This window comes from Bos mutus, chromosome 11, assembly GCF_027580195.1.
Source record: "Bos mutus isolate GX-2022 chromosome 11, NWIPB_WYAK_1.1, whole genome shotgun sequence".
NCBI classification, from domain to species: domain Eukaryota; kingdom Metazoa; phylum Chordata; class Mammalia; order Artiodactyla; family Bovidae; genus Bos; species Bos mutus.
In genome coordinates, this window is record NC_091627.1 from 45,490,277 (window position 1) to 45,512,371 (window position 22,095).

The 22,095-nt window shown below is 35.5% G+C and overlaps 1 protein-coding gene across 5 annotated transcripts in view; it reads right to left on the reverse strand.

The window, feature by feature from the left end:
- Positions 1 to 22,095, reverse strand: part of EHBP1 (EH domain binding protein 1) — a 355,495-nt gene that overhangs the window by 207,995 nt on the left and 125,405 nt on the right. For all 5 annotated transcript variants that reach the window (XM_070379386.1, XM_070379385.1, XM_070379384.1 and 2 more), the window contains exons 6-7: positions 3,076 to 3,257; positions 417 to 556 (exon numbers count right to left, since the gene is read on the reverse strand). In XM_070379386.1, coding sequence (XP_070235487.1) covers positions 417 to 556; positions 3,076 to 3,257 — 322 coding nt within the window. The remainder of the gene's footprint in view (positions 1 to 416; positions 557 to 3,075; positions 3,258 to 22,095) is intronic.

A 22,095-nucleotide genomic window follows, 5' to 3' on the forward strand; every position in this document is an offset into this window, starting at 1 on the left:
ACATAAGGATACATAAGATGTATACAAATTCAAAACAAAGAATGTCCATACACTTCATGTGAATAAATGAACATGAACTAGAGGAAGATAGTCAATGTTATCTCATCTTTTCCTTAAGACAGATTTTTACTTAGCATTCATTCCATACAATGACAAAATAACTATGAATATATTTAGGTTACTTCATACTATATTCAGTAGTTTGATGCTTTCTTGACTAGCCTTGGACTTGTTAAACTCTGTTATTTACCATCAGCATATAAAGTTTCCAGCAAGCTAAATGCTGTATTATATTAGGAGTATTAAGGAAGAAAAAATACCTTGTTAGTGGAATTGATTTTTTCCTGGGAAACAACAATGAGTTTTTCTGCAAAAAAAGATAAATTTTTAGTTTAAAGCAAATAAAACCAACCAACCAGTAATTTTTGCTGCCTTTTCCTCTTGGTTCACTCGGTTCTCATCATCATCTTCATTATCTTCCTCAAAGTCATCTAGATTGCCAATGTCAGCTTGCTTCATACTCATCAAACTAGCCAAACTTTGCATGTCTTCATCCCTACATCAATGATAATAGTTTATTAAATGACATTGCCAAAAAAAGGGTTGTTTCTTAATAAAATAATATTAATATATTTCTTCTCTCTAAATGTTAACAAGACTTTTTAAACAGTTATACAAAACTACTGAATAATCTAAACATTCATTAATTTTTAAATTGAACATTTAATTAATAGACAGTAAATATTAACTGGTTAAATTCTGTGCTACATATCTAAAATTTTCTTCATGGAATTAAAGTATGGTCTTCTGATCACAAAGTTTAGAAACAAAAACTTGTTTCATAAAATATCAGGACAGTTTGCAAAGCAGATGAGATCTAGACTTTAAAAATATTCAAACTTGCAGAAGTAATTAGAATAGAAATTCTTAATCTAAAGTCCAAGAATCCTTTTGGTTTTGTGTGTAGGAGTAAAAAGAAGTGGTAAACCCTGTAAATTATATTTAAATCTTATTTAGATGTGTATTTTTCTCAAAGAAGTTTAAACTTGCCAAAAGTTAAGAAACTATAGTAATTGAAAAAGCACTTGAAAGCCTAGCATTTGTAAGAATTACATAATGAAAAATGGGTTAAATTTCCATCTTGGGTTAATTAAAGACCATACATTTGATAAAACACAAAAATGATTTTTATCTTAAAGTATTTTAAATACAAACTTATATAGTGTACTACTCAATATTAACTAATGTAAGTTTTCTTGATCTGTTATTTTCACCTTAAATTTCAAATAAATTACAGTGAATGAAACATATTTCTAACATGAGATGTACTAACTAAATTTCAATCTGGTATTTTTCCACCAAATCCAGAAAGCTGAATTAAAACACTGTTTTTCATTTTACTACAATAAAAACAAAACAAAAGACACTTTTCTTTTGTAAAGTATGCTTGTTAACATTCACTTATCTTCTAAATATGATATGATTTTGCAGACTAAACTTTTTTTTTTTAATTCTTCACATTTTATCTCATATAAGCTTAGTGTTAAAATAATTTCCCCTTTTCAAGACAAATTTAGTGACACAAAGTCTGTATGGGCAAAAACAGTTGTATTACTTTATGCGAATGCCTTACAAAGTGCTTTCCTATCACTAGGATAGAATTTCAATATATAATAGTGTTCTTAAAATGTTACCTTGCTTTATTTTATCTCCTATATTTTTGCCCTGAACATTTTCTTTTGGAAAGGTGAGCAGGCAACCAATGAGGAGATAGAGAGGTGGTTTAGGGTGTTCTGAGAACATACTTCACTCAAACTGATATTTGGTTTGACTGAATTTCCTCTCATGCAAATTCCCATGAATGGTGCTAAATCACTTACTGCTTCTGCCTAGTAGAAAGGAGTCCACCTTCAAAGAATCTTCTCTGATTATGTCTCTCTTCTTTCTCTGCTTCCTTTCTTTTCATTTTGGCTTGAACTTCAGGGTAAGGTCTTTATTTTTAACTTTTCAATATTTAAATCTATAATTTAAAGTCCTGAGATGAAAGACGTAATTGCTTCCTGCACTGTCCCTCTACCTCACTCCCACAGAAGCCAACTTTGCAGAGAAGAGGCTTATTGTTATCTACCAAGTCATTTGTAGATGAGTGCCAAACATCTCATTTTGACTGACGCACAGAATCCAGACTAATCAGTCAAATAGACATGGCCAATTATAGTAACCACTTTCCACTAGGTCAAACACATTCAGAAGTGTGATGCAGATTAGAATGAAATGCTCATTCTTCCTATCACCATTTAAGTCTTAGGCACAGAATTTCTGTTTTCCTCTCAGTATTCCAAGTACGTACTAACCCTTTCACTACACCCAAAACATACACTTACTGTTGATTTGACTGTATGGAACAACTAAGAGAAATGTTACTATTTTTTTTCCTTGCTCTAGGTATGTTCACCTCTTTCTAACCAATTAAAATTTTATTCTTTCAGGAGACTACAACTGGGTATAGGAACTATCTTTGTGCAATGCTATGCACTGCTTAAGAAGTGATATTTGCAAAAGATAATGGTTATAGCAAACTGGTTATCTAAACTGTATTGTACTTTCCTGTGCAATTTTTGAAAGGCTGAGCCAAAGAACCTGAATTGGCAAAAGTTCCTTTAGTTCTTTCATTCTTCTTATCTAAACTTTTCATTTTGGGTTCCCCTCATGCCTCAGCCACACCACACATCTCTACAAAATGAACTGTGTACTTCAGAGTACAACTACTTACACTGAAGACACTGAAATATAAAACCTATGATAACCTATAATACACATGTTAAATTTTTTAAAATTGCTAAAGTCATTTTTATATTACTGTTCATTCTCTAGCGTCAAAAGAGACTATAAATAACAAGAAGTACATCTAATTCAGCTTCAGAAACAAAGAATGGCAAGAATGATTGGTATGTGGTAGGGTGTTCTCAACTGTTGCCAGTTTACTGAGAAAAAAGCTATTTACCTACAATGTTTTCTTAAACAACAAACAAACAAACATACTTTGAAGCAGCTTATCTGACAGAAGAAACTTACGTGGCTTTTCCTTCCCGAAGGAAAATGCAAGATAATGAAAACTGAAGAGTGGCAGATACAACTTTTTTAGACAATGGCTTGAATTTTAATTTGACATCAGTCTGCGTTGGCATTGGGCTTGCATACTGTTTCATGTTGATGCTGGTGGTGGCAAGAGCTTTTCTTCGACCAGAAGGGGATTCCTGGAAGATAAAATTCATTGCATAATTTGGAGTTATTTACTTTATAGCCAAATATCTTCGAATGTTATTTTAATAATTTGATTAAAAAGCTGTTGAGACTTCCTTCTCCAATGAATTCCTATAATACTGAAATAAAACTGTAATAAGGTTATATCACAACTTTCATATCTTTAAAAAAAATTAATTTATTTTAATTGGAGGCTAATTACTTTACAATATTTTGGTGGTGTGTGCCATATATCAACATGAATAAGCCATGGGTGTACATGTGTGTGTAAGGCAGAGAAAAATTGGAGATAGCTGGCTCAGAGAAATAAGGGAAGACTAGAACAACCTTAAATATCTCAGAAAAGGAAAAGCAAGGAATGCAAACTAGTACAGGAAAGTGTCTAGGTCTCTTGTAAAAAGAGGATCTAGCTCAAAGCTAGGTATCAAAGCATTAATACTAAACAACTGTTTTCCTTCCTTTAATTATATTTAATGTAACCTAAGGTTTCCAGGCTTTCCAGGTGGCTCTGTGGTAAAGAATCTGCCCGAGATGCAGAAGACACAGGAGACACTGCAGGTTTGATCCCTGGGTGGTGAAGATCCCCTGGAGGAGGGCATGGCAACCCACTCCAGTATTCTTCCTTGGAAAATCTCATGGACAGAGGAGCCTGGCAAGCTACAGTCCACAGGGTCGCACAGAGTCAGACGCGACTTAACCAACTGAGCACGCACACAAGATTTCCTTAAAAAAAGGTTCTAGCACAAAGCTAGGTAGGTATCAAAAGCATTAATACTCAATTCCCTCCTTTGATTATATTTAATGTCTTCTTCTATAGCTCAGTCGTGTCCAACTCTTTGCGACCCCATGGACTGTAACCCACCAGGCTCCTCAGCCCATGGAATTTTCCAGGCAAGAGTACTGGAGTGGGTTGCCATTTCCTTCTCCAGGGGATCTTCCCAACCCAGGGATCGAACCCAGGTCTCCCGCACTGCAGGCAGACGCTTTACCATCTGAGCCACCAGGGAACCTAATGATATTTCTTCCTTTTGAACCTTCAAATTTCTTAAAGAACCCCAGCCTCAGTGGCATTTCTACCTCGTTTTTTTCTAGTCTCTGAATTCTATATCTGTCCTGTACTTTGAGACTTAATTGTTCCCAGGATCTTTTCTGCTCACTCCAGTCTAAAGTTCTCTCTTCCCTAAGATGACATAAATCAAATTAGAAAGAGCTGGTTTCTCTGATTGTATGTCTGTGGTGGACACTGCTCAATGACCCCGGCAGATCTCAACTCCTCCACACAGCTACTGTCAATTTACTAAAATTGGAACACAAAATGAAACCTATTTGCTATTAAAGATGCTTAACATTAATAAACTATCTCATTCCAAAATTATTCTTTATAGCATAATAACCGAGGAAAATAATGAAAATAGAACAACAATATAATGATTGGGCATTAACTATGTTTAAGACATGGTGTTAATTCTGGAGAGATATAAAAATGAATAAGACATAATCTTTGACTATGTGTTCTAATGGTAAGGAGAAATCTTAGACACAGAGTAATTAATAAATAATGTAAACCAGAAATCATATACCAGCAATCCTTGGGCTTTAACTATTCTGAGAGTTCAGACCTAAAATAAGACCTAATTTCTAAGCTGTGTGACTTTGAGTAAGTCAGTAAACTTGAGGCTTGGTAATTTTCCCTGTAAAATAAGGAGACCAAACAAAAATCCTTTCAAGTTCTATAGTGGTTTTCTACAAAATTACTCAATTGTCCAACCAAGGCAGGAGAAACTATCATTAACCTCTGAATTATTATTCAATAAATCTTTATTTGCCCTATGATTGACAAACTTGCCTAAAATAAAGATATACTAATTTAATCAAAACATTAAAATGGCCTTTTTAAAAAATTTGACATTTGCCAGCAGAACAAGTGAAAATGTAATGTAGCATCCCTAAAGAATACCTTGTTTTAAAAAGTGGTCTTATCTGTCAGATTATGCACAGCAATATTACACAGAACTATTAGTGCATGTAGATACCTTATGAATGAATTTTAAAAATGCATCAAGCACTTGAGAAGGATTTCAGACCTCTCAGAAGAAACACTTAAGAATATGCAAATACTTCAACTGAATCAAGTTGAACAGATGTGACTGTCCCAAACAATACAAATGTTCTTTCCCTGGTCGCTACTGTCAATCAAAGAATAAGATTAAGGTCCAAGGTTGTGACAATGTGCAAAATGAAAAACTATGATCTGAGAGTATCAATTTATTACACTGATATGAACAATAATCTCTCATTGTACCTTTAGAATAGCTAACAACTACTACATAAAATATAGGATTTAAAGCCTCTGTTTTGAAAGCATGACATACAAATTGCTACATATTGTTTTCATATTTGTTAAATCTATTTCACAAAATATGCATTGATCCCTTAAAAGTAATTATTTAATTTTATAACCAAATAATCAAACTATAAAAATTAAGATAACTTGGAAATGTACATAATTTTGAAAGCCTAGTTTAAGGATGATTCCTGCAAAATCTAGAGTTTTGATGATTAACATTCTATTGATTTCATTATTGCTGAGCAAGGTAAGGTCTGGGCAGGCAAGCAGAACAGAACTCTTTTGAGTCTACAGTATCCATTTCTAATATTAACATAGGATCTCACTTAAAGCCTGTATCCTTGATAGGAAATGGGGCCTAAGTGATGTTTTTAGTAATTCTTTACCCAGCTCAGTCACTGTTTTCCTCTTTAAAATTAGCTGTCATAGAAAAGACATTTTTTACCAGAACAATAATTAGAAAAACATAAGGATCTTTCATGGCTCTAACTCCAGCTCCATGAATCTTCACTTTTTATAACCATTAGGTCTATATCTATATCCACTATCCAAGAATAGTATCATTGTTATCATCAGTTTTATAGAGAAGAATAAAATAACTGATTGCATTGCTATATGTCTTTTGTATCCTACAGTCCTTCCTTAAAGGACTAGGGGTCAGCCTGACAGAGAGACTTTAGAGATAATTACTTAGCAGCAGCAGCAGCAGCAGCACTATTATTACTGTCAAAGTCCTAATGCTATTTCATTTCACATGAAGGCTGGACAAGAGGAGAAAAATAAAGGAAAAAAAAAAAATAGTAAAAGGAACCCTTAGAGAAAAGAGGTTAGATGACTGAAGTCAGTAAGAAGGGATTGTTTATATATAAACATTCAGCTAAGTTTCTGACTCTCAGCCTAAGCTATTTATATGTGAATCTGGCAGCATTTTGGGAATTATTTCAACATCCATAAAGCATAAGTTCTTATTTAGTGTTCATCAAAAAAATAAAATAAAACTAGGCCAGCTTTAGATAATTTAAATACCTGGATCCCACCCCAAGAGATGATAAACTAGAGATGGCTCAGGAATCTGTGGCATTTCTAAAAAGAATAAGTACCTCCCCTCCCAATTCCCATCTTGACCCTCTCATAAGCCCATCTCTTCTATCAAGAGATTCTGATCCAGTTAATCTAAAAATCATACTTTAGAAATACTTCCCCTAAGGAAATTACTAAAGGAAATTTTAATCTCATTTTTCATAACTATTCTGTCATAAAAATGACTTAGCCTATATATTTCCATTTCTTTGAAACGCACATTATTGTAGTTGTAATCAGACAAACCTGGATTAGAACATGACCAGCATTTATTCTCTGGCTAATCTTTGGTATATTTCTTCATGTATCTGAGCTTCAGTTTCCCACACTCTCAGATTGGTGAGTATTTTCAAAAGCTGAACAACACCAAGTGTTAATAAGGATGAGGGACAATGTAAATTCTCTTAACACTACAGGACAGAGCTTCAATTGATATAGCCATTTTGGAAAGCAATTTGACATTACCTTGTAAAGTTGAACAGATGAATACCTTATCAATAATTTTCACCCTAGATGTGCTAAATAAATTCTTGCAATAACATATGAAAATATTTAGTAGAGTTTTATTATTAATATTCATGGACTAGTTTACCTGGCTTATTATATTAATATTAATATTATAAGTAGTCTATCTAGATTCACCAATCTTGAAATTGTTACCAAAATGCAAGTTCATGTGCCTGATGCACAGTGAAGCCAAACAATACCAGAACACCAGAGTTTGGAACAGAGAAAGGTTTACAGAGGGCTATGTAAGGATATGTGTGGCTCATGCCTTAAAAACCCTAAACTCCCCGAAAGCTTTCAGCAAAACCCTTTTATAGGAAAGGTAAGGGAGGGGCATGGTTAAATTGTTGCACACTTTTTGGTGTCAGATCCTTTGCTCTTGAGGTCAGCTCATGGTCAGGTAACGATATTCCTATAAACCTCCACCAAACAAACGTTATTCTCTGTTCTGACAAGAAAGGGCAAGTTCCCAAGACACAACTTTCACCCTCTGAGGTCTGGATCCTGACTGATGAGGCAGATCTCAGTTGGTGGCTCCCTCAAGGTCAGGTCCCCAGACCCTATCCAGCTGTCATTGCTGAGGGAGCCAGAGGCCCAGGGCCCAACTGGCCCTCAGGCTCCTTAGGCCACCCAAAAGGCGGTGGGGAGGGAGCCAGGTCCCACAGACTGCATCCTATGCAGACTGCCACTGCCGTTTGGTCACAGAGGCAGGGATGGAGGAGAGGTTCACCACTGTTTCAAGGCCTGGGCCTGGCCAGTGGGTGGTCTTGATGAGGGCTCTGGAGCCCAGCAGAACAGCCCCTGGCCTACTTCCTGGGCCCTCCAGCTCACCCACTGACCTGAGGCCAGGTAAGCTAGAGGGCCCTGGGTAGAAAACCAGGATCTACCTCTTTCTTCACTCTCTACATGATGACCACTACTCTGCTGACCATTGGCTGAATGCCTCATTAATGGTAATTCATTGACAGCTGCTTGCTTGGGGGAGGGGCCCATTGCATGTAGCACTGACCAATGGCTAAGTAGGACCACTAACAGTCACTCATTGACAGCTGGTCACTTGGAGGAGGGGCCCATTGAAGCACCAACCAATGACTGAGCAGAAACACTAACACTAGTCGCTCACTGACAGTTGGTCACTTGGGAGAGGGGCCCATTGCAGCACCAATCAATGGCTGAGCAGGACCACTAATGGTCCTGCAGTGATCACTGCCTGGTAACAGGTGTGAGGTAATGGCCGTGTGCTAAGGGCTGTGCACAGCCATGCTCTATTAGGAAAATGAGGAACATAAATGAAGCATAACTTAATGTTTGCTTAAAAATATAATGTAGTTACTTTACTAAAATCCATGCAAAGATTCCCCCCCAACGACATTCTTACCAGACCTGGAATGAATACCTCAGTGTACTCTCACTGCTATTCAAGTCCTAACAAAACAAGCAACAAGTGAATAAATGTTTTCCCTGTACAGCATAAGAGGGAAAAGATTTATAATAACTTTTCTAATTAGGAATGAACTGATTATAAAGTGAATAAATATAGTCTCACAAGACTCAAGACTTCTTGGAGAAGGAAATGGCAACCCACTCCAGTAATCTTGCCTGGGAAATCCCATGGACAGAGGAACCTGGTGGGCAAAGGTGTCAGACACGACTGAGGGAGGGGCAGGCACTCGCTAGAGGCCCCAGAGCTTTTGATGGCAGAGCCAGCACTGTGGCTGAGGACTCCCGGCTCCCAGGCCTCTCTCACCAGATAGGAGCGTGGAAAACTAGTCTAAAATATGCCTGAGGGCTTTTCTGGCAGCTCAGTGGTAAAGAATTGCCCCCCTGCCAAAGCAGGGGACACGAGTTCCACCCCTGGTCTGGGAAGACCACACGTGGCAGAGCAGCTGAGCCCATGCATCACAGCCACTGGGCCAGGGCTCTCGAGCCCGGGAGCCGCAGAACTGAGGTCTGTGGGCACCAGAGCCCATGCTCCGCAACAAGAGGAGCCACACCTAGAGAAAAGCCCACGCAGCATGAAGACCGTGCACAACCATAAATAAAATAATTTAAAAAAAAAAAGACTCAAGACTTCTTTACACATATTTTTTAAACAAGGTAGATTTTACCAAAATAAAAAAAGAAAAAGATAGCAAATCTTACCACTCTGCCCTCCTAAAACTAACAATACATATAACATACTGATAGCAGGACACATAGTTAAATGTAAGAAGTTGGACAAATCTTTTGTCCAAATGATCCAAGTTAGGGTCTTCTTACTAAATAGCTCATTATAAACCTCAAAATAAACATAATTAATGCCTCTTCTATTATATTTGATTGATTTTCTCTACCTAGAAATTTAACTTTCTCCCATGTAAGGAGAAAAGGATCTTACTTAGATTTTATGATTTTTTCAGAGATTACAAAAAATGTTCTAAAAATTCTGTCAAGTATTATACCTTATCAGTTTTTTTTTTTTACAACACACTGAAAATTAAACTAACGACATCATTTGAGGGGTTTTAAAAAAATTTTTTGAAACAGATCACACACACTAAAGTACAAGACATACAAGTACTACTTAACAAATAATAAAATGAACACCCTGTACCCACCATCCTGTTTAACAAACAATATCAGTACCTTAAAATCCTCATTTCCCAGGCAAAACTGTTTCCCTCCCATTCCCTCATCCAAAGGTGACTAGACTCTGAATTTTGAGTTATTCCTTCCCTCCCTCTCCAAAAAAAGAATACTATCTACATATGCATCCTGGAATCAAGATTGCCAGGAGAAATATCAACAACCTCAGATATACAGATGATACCACTCTCATGGCAGAAAGTGAAGAGGATCTAAAGAGCCTTTTGATGAGAGTGAAAGAGGAGAGTGAAAAAGTTAGCTCAAATCTCAGCTTTTAAACAACTAAGATCATGGCATCTGGTCTCATCACTTCATGGCAGGTGGATTCTTATCCATTGTACTACCAAGCAAGTCTCATTAAGTTCTTGATATTTATCCATGTTGATGTCAGTTCAGTTCAGTTGCTCAATCATGTCCCACTCTTTGTGACCCCATGAACTGCAGCATACCAGGGATGGCTTCCCTGTCCATCAACAACTCCTGGAGTTTACCCAAACTCATGTCCATTGAGTTGGTGATGCCATCCAACCATCTCATCCTCTGTCCCCTTCTCCTCCTGCCCTCAATCTTTCCCAGCATCAGGGTCTTTTCCAATGAGCCAACTCTTCACAACAGGTGGCCAAAGTATTGGAGTTTCAGCTCCAACATCAGTCCTTCCAATGAACACCCAGGACTGATCTCCTTTAGGATGGACTAGTTGGATATCCTTGCAGTCCAAGGGACTCTCAAGAGTCTTCTCCAACATCACAGTTCAAAAGCATCAATTCTTCTGCGCTCAGCTTTCTTTATATTCCAACTCTCACATCCATGCGTGACTACTGGAAAAACCATAGTCTTGACTAGACAGACCTTTGTGGATAAAGTAATGTCTCTTTTTAATATGTTGTCTAGGTTGGTCATAACTTTGCTTCCAAAGAGTAAGCATCTTTCAATTTCATGGCTGCAGTCACCATCTGCACTGATTTTGGAGCCCCCCCAAAAAAGTCAGCCACTGTTTCCACTGTTTCGCCATCTATTTCCCATGAAGTGATGGGACCGGATGCCATGATCTTAGTTTTCTGAATGTTGAGCTTTAAGCCAACTTTTTCACACTCCTCTTTCACTTTCATCAAGAGGCTCTTTAGTTCTTCTTCACTTTCTGCCATAAGGGTGGTATCATCTGCATATCTGAAGTTATTGATATTTCTCCTGGCAATCTTGATTCCAGCTTGTGCTTCATCCAGCCCAGCGTTTCTCATGATGTACTCTGCATATATGTTAAATAAGCAGCTGACAATATACAGCCTTTCCCTATTTGGAACCAATCTGTTCCATGTCCAGTTCTAACTGTTGCTTCCTGACCTGCATACAGATTTCTCAAGAGGCAGGTAAGGTGGTCTGGTATTCCCATCTCTTTCAGAATTTTCCACAGTTTATTGTGATCCACACAGAACCCCATGAACCCCATGAACATGTTGATGTGTAAAACTGTAATTCATTAAATTTCATTGTTCCTAATATTTTATTACATGAATATCCTACAGTTTACCCATCTATTTTACTGTTGGTGAACATGATTGCTTGAGGTTTATTTAGTTATCTGGAATTAAAAACAAAGCTATCAATATTATTATGTCTATATATACACTCAAGAAGGAAATGGCAACCCACTCCAGTATTCCTGCCTAGAGAATCCCATTGACAGAGGAGCCTGGCAGGCTCCATGTGATCACAAGAGTCCATGGGGTCACAAGAGTCAGACACAACTTAGTGACTAAACCACCATATATATACTACTATGTGTAAAACAGATAGCTGGCAGGAAGCTGTATATCATAAGGAGCTCAAATTGGTGTATTGTGAGGACCCAGAGCGACAAGATGGGGGCGGATGGGAGGGAGGCTTAAGAGGGAGGGGATGTATGTATACATATGGCTGATTCACACTGCTGTACAGCAGAAACTAACATAATATTATAAAGCAACTATACTTCAATAAAAAATATTATGTCTATATCCTCATGCACATGCACAAGAATTCACCTAGGACATATTTCTAGAATGAGTCACGGGATATGTTCATGTTCAACTTTACCAGAAAATATCAAATTGTAATCCAAAGTGGCTTTATTAATTTACAGTCCCTAAGTGTTTCCATTGCTCCACATTCACCAACACTTGGAATTTTCTTTCTTTTTCATTTTCACCAATCTGAGATAATTAAATATTACCTCATTTCATTTTCACCAATCTGAGATGATTAAATATTACCTCATTATAGTCTTAATTGCATTTCCCTGATTACTAATGCATCGATTATCCTTTCATAGTTTACTAGCCACATGTTTCCTCTTCCGTGAAATCTTTTATACTTTTTCTTACCATGCTGTTTATCTTTTGGTTACTAACTAATTACATATGCATTCTGGTACTGAATCCATGCTGAGCACAATCACTTATATGTGCTACAAACATCTTCTTTCAGTTTTTAGCTTGTATTTTCACTCTCTGTGGAATCTTTAAAATGAATCCAATTTCAAAGTCAGCCTTTTCCTTTATGGTTTGTGGGTTTGCATTTTGTTTGAGAAAATCTTCCCAACCCTGAGGTTATAAAGTTTTCTTACCACTCATTTAAAACTTTTATACTTCTGCTTTCATATTTAAGAGCCATTGCCACATGGAATTAATTTTTGTGTAAGTTTCAGATAGGAATTCAACTTCACTTTTTAAAAAATCATTGATAAATAAGTATCATGGTACTGTTTATTAAATAGTCCATATATATATATCTCCTTTCCCCTACCTACAATGCCCATTCTACCAAAAATCTGGTTTGCATATACAGGTCAATAATTAATAATTCTGTGCCACTAGCCAACTGTTCTAACCTCACAACAAGATAATATTGCCTTAATTACCAAAGCTTTATCTTTTGGAATAATTTAAGATTTCTCAAACCTTGAATTTATGGCAGAATAATGTAGTAACTTAGTAGATTTTCTAAAATTAAAGGAACTCCACATTCCTGGAAAACATTTTTTAAAAATCTAAAATTATGTGAGCCTGTTTCCTTTCAGGGAGGGTTTCTAATTACTGATAACAATTTCTTTAATGATTACAGAAGTATTCAAGTATACAATGTCTTCCTAAATCAGTTTAGATAAGTATTCCACCTCTGCTTAGAATTTACACATTTCACCCTATACTTCATATTTAGTGTCATAAAACTATTTAAAATATCTTTTTACTATTTTAATCTCAGCAGAATTTATAGTTTTGTACATTTCTTTATTCACAGTACTAATTGTGCCTTCTCACACTCTTTTATTCCTAGATAAAGCTTGCTATAAGTTATGTCTCTCAACAGGCTTTCCAAATCATTTAGCTTTCTTGATCCTTTGGAGTGAATGTATATTTCTATTTCAGCAGTTTCTGCTAATCTTTATTATTTCTTTCCTCCTGTTTTCCATGGGTATATTGTTCTAACTTCTGAATCCTGAGCATTTCTTCTTTCCTAATGTAAGCATTTAAGACTATGTATTTCTCTAAGCATTGCTTTAAATATGTCTCACATTTTAGTATGAATTATTTTTGTTATTTTGTAAATATTTTCTAATCTTTCATTACAAGTTTTTTGATTCTCAAGATGTTTATAAACTTTTTTCTTCTATATGGAGTCTTTCCACTTATCTTTATGTAAGGACTACTGTCTAATTGATGTAGGGTCACAGAATACAGTCTTTATAATGTTAATTTCCAAAATTTACTAAGACATGCACTATGGCCTGACTCATGATCAATTTTTGTAATTGTTCATGGGCCTTTAAAAGTATTTAACTGATATGCATACACTCTGTCCACTTTCACAACAGGATCATTTTTAAGCAAAGTCACCTATTTCACCAGATCACTGTATTTCCTTATGTGATAAGGACCAAGCAGAGGAGTAGAAATTTCAAATATGAGGTCATGGAACATTTCCTAAAGGACACAAATCAAGAAATAAAGAAGTGAAAAAATCGAGAAGCTGTTCACAGACTTCGTGACAGGCTCCCTTTCCCCCTTCAAACACAACTTTCTTTTATTTTAGAATTGTCTGTTATAAATAGCATATATCCAGAAAATTTTTGAATCTAGTCTGATAATCTCTGTCTTTTACTGGAGAGCTTAGATGAATGGTTCTCAAGTGTTTTTATCTCAAGACCCTTTTACATGCTTTAATTGAGAACTACAAAGAGCTTTTGTTTGTGTGGGTTATACCTGTCAATACTTTCCCTATTAAAAATTAAATATCAGAAATTTTAAAAATATTTCATTCATTCAAACATAATTAATAAACATGTTAACAGATTTTTATGAAGAATAAATATAGTTTCTTTTTTTAAGACTTAATTTTTTTGTGAGCAATTTTAGGTGTGCAACAAAACTGAGAGGGAGGTAAAGAGATTTTCCATATATTTCCTGCTCCTACACATGCATAGCCTACCCCATTATCAACATTACCCACCAGAATGGTACATTGTTTACCACAGATGAACCTCCATTGACATATCATAATCACCCAAAATCCATACTTTACTTTAGGGTTCACTTGTGGGCTGTACATTCTATCAATCTGGACAAATTTATAATGAATCCTATAGCTACACTATGATATACAGGGTATTTCACAGCCCTAATCATCATCTGTGTTCTGCTTATTCATCTCCTCCACTCCCCACCCCTGGCAACCAACAATCTTTTCACTGTCTCCATAGTTTTGCCTTTTCCAGAACATCAATTAGTTGCTATCATACCGTATGTAGCCTTTTCAAATTGGCTTCTTTCATTTAGTAATATGCATTTAAGGCTCCTCCATGGCTTTTCTTTTTAACGCTGAATAATATTCTATTGTCGATATGTACCACAGTTTATCCATTCATCTACTGAAGAACATCTTGGTTGCTTCAAGTTTTGGCAATTATGAATAAAGTTGCTATAAACATCCATGTGCAGGTTTTTGTGTGGACAACGGTTTTCATTTCGTTTGGGTAAATACCAAGGAGTGTGATTGCTGGATCATATGGTAAGAGTATGCTTCATTTTGTAAGAAAGTGCCAAACTGCACCAAGGTGGCTGTATCATTTTGCATTCCCACCAGCAATGCATGAGAGTCCCCGTTGCTCCACATGCTCTCCACACTGTTAGTGTGACAGATTTTGGCCATTCTAATAGGTGTGTGGTAGTATCTCATTGCTTTAATTTGCATTTCCCTAATAACATGATGTGGAGCATTTTTTTCATATGCCTATTTGCTATCTGTATGTGTTATGTATGGATGTGAGAGCTGGACCATAAAAAAGGCTGAGTGCCAAAGAATTGATGCTTTCGAACTGTGGTGCTGCAGAAGACTCTTGAGAGTCCCTTGTATTGCCAGGATATCAAACTAGTCAATCTTAAAAGAAATTAACCCTGAATATTCTCTGGAAAGACTGATGCTGAAGCTGAAGCTCCAATACTTTGGCCACCTGCCATGAAGAGTTGACTCACTGGAAAAGATCCTGATACTGGAAAAGATTGAAAGCAAAAGGAGAAGGGAGTGGCAGAGCATGAGATGGTTAGATAGCATCATGGACTCAATGGACATGCAATTAAGCAAACTCCAAGAGACAGTGGAGGATAGAGGAGACTGGTATGTTGCAGTCCATGGGGTCACAAAGAGTTGGACATGACTTAGTAAGTGAAGAAGAAGAAGAACAACAACAACAAAAATATCTTCTTTGGGGAGATGTCTCTTTTGCCCCATTTTTTGAATTGAGTTTGCTTATTTTCTTACTGTTCTTTATATATTTGGATAACAGCACTTTATCAGGTGTCTTTTGCAGATATTTTGTTTGTGATTTGTCTTCTCATTCTGTTGACGCTGTCTTTAGCAAAACAAGAGCTTTCAATTTCGATGAAGTCCAGTTTATCCATTATTTCTTTCATGAATTATACCTTTGGTGTCATATCTAAAAAGATATCATCCTACCCAAGGTCATCTAGGTTTTCTCCTGTGTAATCATCTCGGAGTTTTATTGTTTTGCATTTTACATTTAAGTCTATGATCCACTTTGAGTTAATTTTTATGGAGGGTGTAAAGTTTCTGTCTAGATCCATATATTGGAAGAGGATATCCAGTTGCTCCAGCACGATCTGCTGAAAGGATTATCTTTGTTCTATGTGTCGCTCCTTTGTCACAGACCAGTTGACTACATGTATGAGGGCCTCTTTCTGGGCTCTCTATTCTGTTCCAATGATTATTTGTCTAATCTGTTATCAATATCACACTGTCTTGATTACTATAGCTTTGTAGTAAGCCTTGAATTCAGGTAGTGTTGGTACTCCAACTTTGTTCTTTTTTACTACTATGTTGGTCTTTGCCTCTCTATATAATTTATAATCAGTTTGTTGATATCCATAATATAACTTGCTGATATTTTCATTGGGATTGCCTTGAATCTATAGATCAAGTTGAAAAGAAGTGACATCTTGACAATATTGAGTCTTTCTATTCATGAACATGGAGTATCTCTCAACTTTAGTTATTTGATTTTGTTTTTTTGTACTGTTCCTCATATAGGTCGTGTACATATTTTGTTAGATTTGTTGCTAAGAGTTTCATTTGGGGGATGCTAATATAAATGGAATTATGTTTTTAGTTTCAAATTCCCTTTGTTCACTGTTAGTATAGAGGAAATAAATTACTTTTATATATAATCCTAGTATCCCACAACCCTGCTATAACAACTTATTAGTTCTAGGAGATTTTTTTGTTGATTCTTTCAGATTTTCTACATAGATCATCACGTATTCTGTGAACAAAGTTTTATATCTTCCTTCCCAATCTGTATACTTTTAATTTCCTTGTCCTCTCTTATTGCATCAACAAGGATTTCCATTATGATGCTGGAAAGAAGCAGTGAAAAGAGACATCTTTGCTTTGTACTCTGGATCTTAGTGGGAAAGCTTTGAGTTTCTCGCCATCAAGTATGATGTTAGCTATAGCATTTTTGTAGATATTCTTTATTTAGTTTAGGAAGGTCCCCTCTATTCCTAGCTAGCTGAGAGTTTTTATCATTAAAGGCTGATAAGTGTTAGTTGCTCAGTCATTGCAAACTCTTTGCGACCCTATGGACTGCAGCCCACCAGGCTCCTCTGTCCATGAGATTTTCCAGGCAAGGATACCAGAGTGGGTTGCCATTTCCTTCTCCAGGGGATCTTCCCAACCCAGGGATCAAACCCGGGTCTCCTGCACTGCAGGCAGATTATTTACCAACTGAGCTACAAGGAAAGCCCTTAATGACTGATGGATTCTATCAAATGCTTTTTCTGCATCTATTGATATACTCATATGATTTTTTAATCTGTTGGTGTGGTGAATTACATCAACTGATTTCAGATGCTGAATCAGATCTGTATACCTGATATAAAACCTATTTGATGGTGGTATATAATTCTTTTTATACTTGGGTTCAATTTGTTAATATTGTGCTTAATATTTTTGTGTCTATGTTCAAAAGAGCAATTGGTATGTAGATTCTTAGTCATGTCCTTGTTTGGTTTGGTCATAGAGTAATGCTAGCCTCATAGAATGAGTTAAGAAGTATTCTCTCTGTGTCTACCCTCTGAAAGACACTGTAGAGAATTGGTGTAATTTCTCCCTTAACTGTTTGGTAGAATTCCTTAGTGATTTCACATGGGTCTGTTGCTTTCTGTATACTCTCTATACAAACTGATTTAATGAAAAGACTGTCACTGTTTTACATGTTAACAAATGTCTTAATGTGTAAATGTCTCTAAAATCTCTCTGTGCTAAGTCACTTCAGTCATGTCTGACTCTATGTGACCCTATGGACTATAGCCTGCCAGGCTCCTCTGTCCATAGGATTCTCCAGGCAAGAATACCAGATTGGATTGCCATCCTCCTCTGGGGGATCTTCCCAAAATCTCTCTAGTGTACAGTTACCAGATATCTAGAATCTCGTATCTACATATTCAATCTGTGTGATATGTTGTTCTGGTTAAAGTATATTTTAAAAAATCCAGCCTTATACAGATATGTAGTTGGAAAGGAGGGGTATTTTAATGACATTTGCAAATAACCTGAGGTCTTCTTTGATACTGTATCAAAACTTCACAAAACTCCACAGTGGTAGTTTCTGAAAGTTTAACAGTAATATGGAATCTGAAACCACAACAATAAACTTTTCAAACTCTGTTAAATTAAAATCCAAGGCTCTAACATGTATGTTGGATAATTTTTTTACTCATGCAAGATTCTGTAACATCATTTGGAAAATGCTAATTCTCTAAATTATGGAGATACTATACATGTTGAAGCATTTCATCATACAATACCAAAATAACTACATTTGCTTTTATTGCTACCTTTTACATCATGTATCTTTAAGCATTGGAAACTATCAGATTTAACATGGTGAGTGTAAGTTTTTCGCAATTAGAATTTTCACTTGAAAGCTTGAATTTTATCATTGGCAACAAATAATTTCAGTCACTTAACATTTAAGTATCAGGCTCACTGTGTTCAATTTCAAGAAAATGTTCACCAAATAAATATCCAAGTGTGAATAACAAGTTTATCTCTTAGTTGTTTTTTTAAGTAAAAGTGATGTTCCAGGATAAAAATGTGTTTAGTTTAGCTTACAACTCAGTCACACAAGTGCTTTTTCTTGAATTAACTCTGTCCTTTGCAGTGCAGAACAACTGCTTTATGCATATTTATTTTTGTCACAAAGAATATTTTAAAAACTAATACTTAAGGGATAACATTTTAATCAAATTAATAATTTCACTATAACATCAAGACGGTAGTTAAGTGAAACTCATTTGAGGGCTAAATCCTCGCTAAAAATTTCAAGGATGATATTCCTTCTACTCACTAATGATAAGGATACAAAAGGCAACTTTCCTTTTCATCTTCTGTGCAGTGAGTTAATCTCTTCTTCATCCATACACTGATGGCACAGTTCTGGGGTGTCAATTTCGTGCAACAAGAGGAAGATGTTCCATCTTGGGGGAATGGGAGAAGCCAGACTTTTTCTGCACCTTCATGCAGTGGTAAAAGTGGTAAATTATGGGTTTAGTAGAAATCTTCAGTGAGAAAACTACGATGAATGCTTATCTTGTAGACGCCCTGCTTTCAACTTAAAAAAAAAAAGACTTCTGGGTTCTGTCTATCTGTGTCATTTCAAGAATGTATTTATAAAGATCATTCGGTCATATTTTACCTGACTTTATAGCTGTTTTCCCAAAGGGGTGTTATTCATGCAATCTAGTCTGTTACATTGCCAGAAGCAGAATTCATTTAAATTTTATAAGAATAGAACTGAATGTTTTGATTAAGAAAAATAACCATGAAAACTAGATTCACTTGTTTCACACTGATCTAAACTCTTCAGCTGAGTGATTTGTAATGACTTATTAGGATTGTTTAAGAATTTATTTTATTGGAATTCTCTATATGTGAACCTGTGATCATCAATGAAATCATGTCACTCTCATTTGGCCTGCTTAGATGCTATGTCTCAGCATCATCTTAAGCAAGCAGTAAGTACCAAATGGTAAATCAATGCTTGTAGCACATACCTTTCCGGAATCTCATAGTCTAATGCCCGAATCTGTTCATTCTTGTCCATCAGAACTCTAAATTCTGTTCTGATTCTGTACTACTGAATCAGCATAGCAAGCAATTAAGTGACAGGTAGCTAGAATTCAAAACAGCATTCTAAAGATGTGTGATCAGACTAACGCTTAAAAGTCTCAGTTATTAGATCTTGCCCTCTGTCTTATGACTATCTGAATTACTTCTGATTAAAGAACTAACACACCCAAGTATTGGTGTAAACAGCCAGTTTCTCTACTAATTCAAAAACCAAAACTGTCAAATGAGATAATGTGAAACTAGATGAGACTTTCGAAGTTTCTTAATCTGTCACCCCAGTGCAAAAACACTTTATATCATCTCTAACAGAGTTATCACACTTGTTTCCTGATACTTTTTATTAAAATTCAACCTAAAAACTCCTAAGACTTCATTCTTTCTAAATCAAAATTATTTGGTACAATATCAACTATTTGGCTTTATTCTACAAATACTGTTGAGAGCCTATTAATGTCTCACATTCTCCATTTAACTCTGTGATAACACTTTAAACTTCATTTTAAAATGATAAAAAGTCAATCTAGAAGTCAAACTGTTCTAACTTTTTCAAAATTGTGATGCTACGTCCTTTGAGCTGTCACAGCACTGTATTTTCTTGGGCTATGCTGAAAAGATCTTTGCTTCCTCAGCAGACCAAAATGGGATACTACAGAATTTAATTTGGAGTCCATGGAGCAATTAAATGCTAAAGCAGACATGCCATAAGGAGCTCGCTCAACCACAAAGACTTAATTAGAAACCATGTCAGCTAAAATAACCAACTTAGATGGCTGGATGGAAGAGAGTTTGGTAGCACAAATGTAAATTGACAGAATCAACATTAAAAATCAGTTTAAATATGTACTTAAAAACATTTATAAAAATTATTGATTTTTGAATAAAATCTAAAACCCCTCTAAAAATATCCAAATAAAAAACTTCAACCTCCTCAAATAGACGGAAATTCTAGATATACATAAAAATACAAGTTAAAGTATTTAAGTCAAATATCTTTGAGAGTAACCACTTTAAAAATTATATTTATTTATTTATTTGACCATGCCAGGTGTCAGCTGCTGCAAGGGGATCTTTCACCTTTATTTCGGCATGCAGGATCTAGTTATCTGACCAGGGATCAAACCTACGACTTCTGCATTGGGAGTGTGGAGTCGTAGCTACTGGACTACCAGGGAAGTTCCTGGACTACTTTTTTTAATGCTATACCTTTTTTTTAATACCTGAGAAAAAAATTTTATGAGAATATTTGTCACAGAAAATTATAAACACAGAAGTACAAAAAAAGAATCACTGAAAACTTTACCAACTATCTGAAACCACTGCTCATATTTTGAAATATTTTCTCTAGTCTTTTTTTAAATTGTTGAGATAATACTGTCTGTAAAAGCTTTTGTTTCTTAAAGTTAACATTATAAATCTGTAAACCAAAATTTTAAAAGTTGTACATACATTCTGAACTATGGTTACACACAAATTTACATAACTGTACCCTACTACCATATGTCACTTCATATTTGTCACTTAGAAATGATACTGCAATAAACATTTTTATGCCCAAAGTACTTCTGGCATTTCTGACTGTTTCATAGGACTGATATGTAGAAACGGAATTTTTGAGTAAAGTGTATTTGAATGCTTTGGGCTTCCCAGGTGGCTCAGTGGTAAAGAATCCACCTGCCAATGCAGGAGTCGTGGGTTCAATCCTTGGGTCAGAATGATCCCCTGGAGAAGGAAATGGCAACTCACTTTAGTATTCTTGCCTGGAGAATTCCATGGACAGAGGATGCCGGTGGGCTACAGTCCCACGGGGTAGCAAAAGAGTTGGCTGGACCCGACTTAGTGACTAAACAATAACAATCTGAATGCTTTGCAAAGAAATCAAGCCAAGTACCAAGTGTAACACTGCTAGTCTCATTCACCACAACCACAACTGCACTATTACTTATTTCTAAATTTTTGCTAAAATGTTAAGAGAAAATTTGTATCTTACTGATTTAATCTGCATTTCTTTGATGATTCATGACCTTGAATATATTTGCTTATTAGCAATCTATATTTTCTCTTTTGTAAAACTAATCATACCCTTAAAAAGTATTTCTGGAGCCCTTTAAATATTGAACATGTTAGCCATTTGTTGCCACTTTTGTTGCTCACACATTTAATATTTTCCTGCTTTGTCTTTTAATCTCATGATTTATAAACCTTATATTTTCCCTAGTACACAAATAATGCAGGTTCACTGTAAAAAATAAAACACAGAAAAGTAAAAAAAAAAAGTATGTGAAAATTATATATAATCCTAGGAACAGAACTAAGCATTTTTATACTGTTATTTGTTTTCCTAGTTTAGTTGTATTTATAGAAAAATTGGATCGTATTACATATTTTTATAAATTATTCTTTTCATTAAAACATGATGAATATACTTCCATATTAATAAATATTTTGCCATGATGCTATTTACAATGGCCAGAAATGTCCACTGTATGGACATTATAATTTAATCTCCTATTTTTGGACACTGCGATTGTTTCCAATTTTTCATATTATAAGCAATAACCAGGTGAAAATTCTAAGTTAATTCTTTACATTCA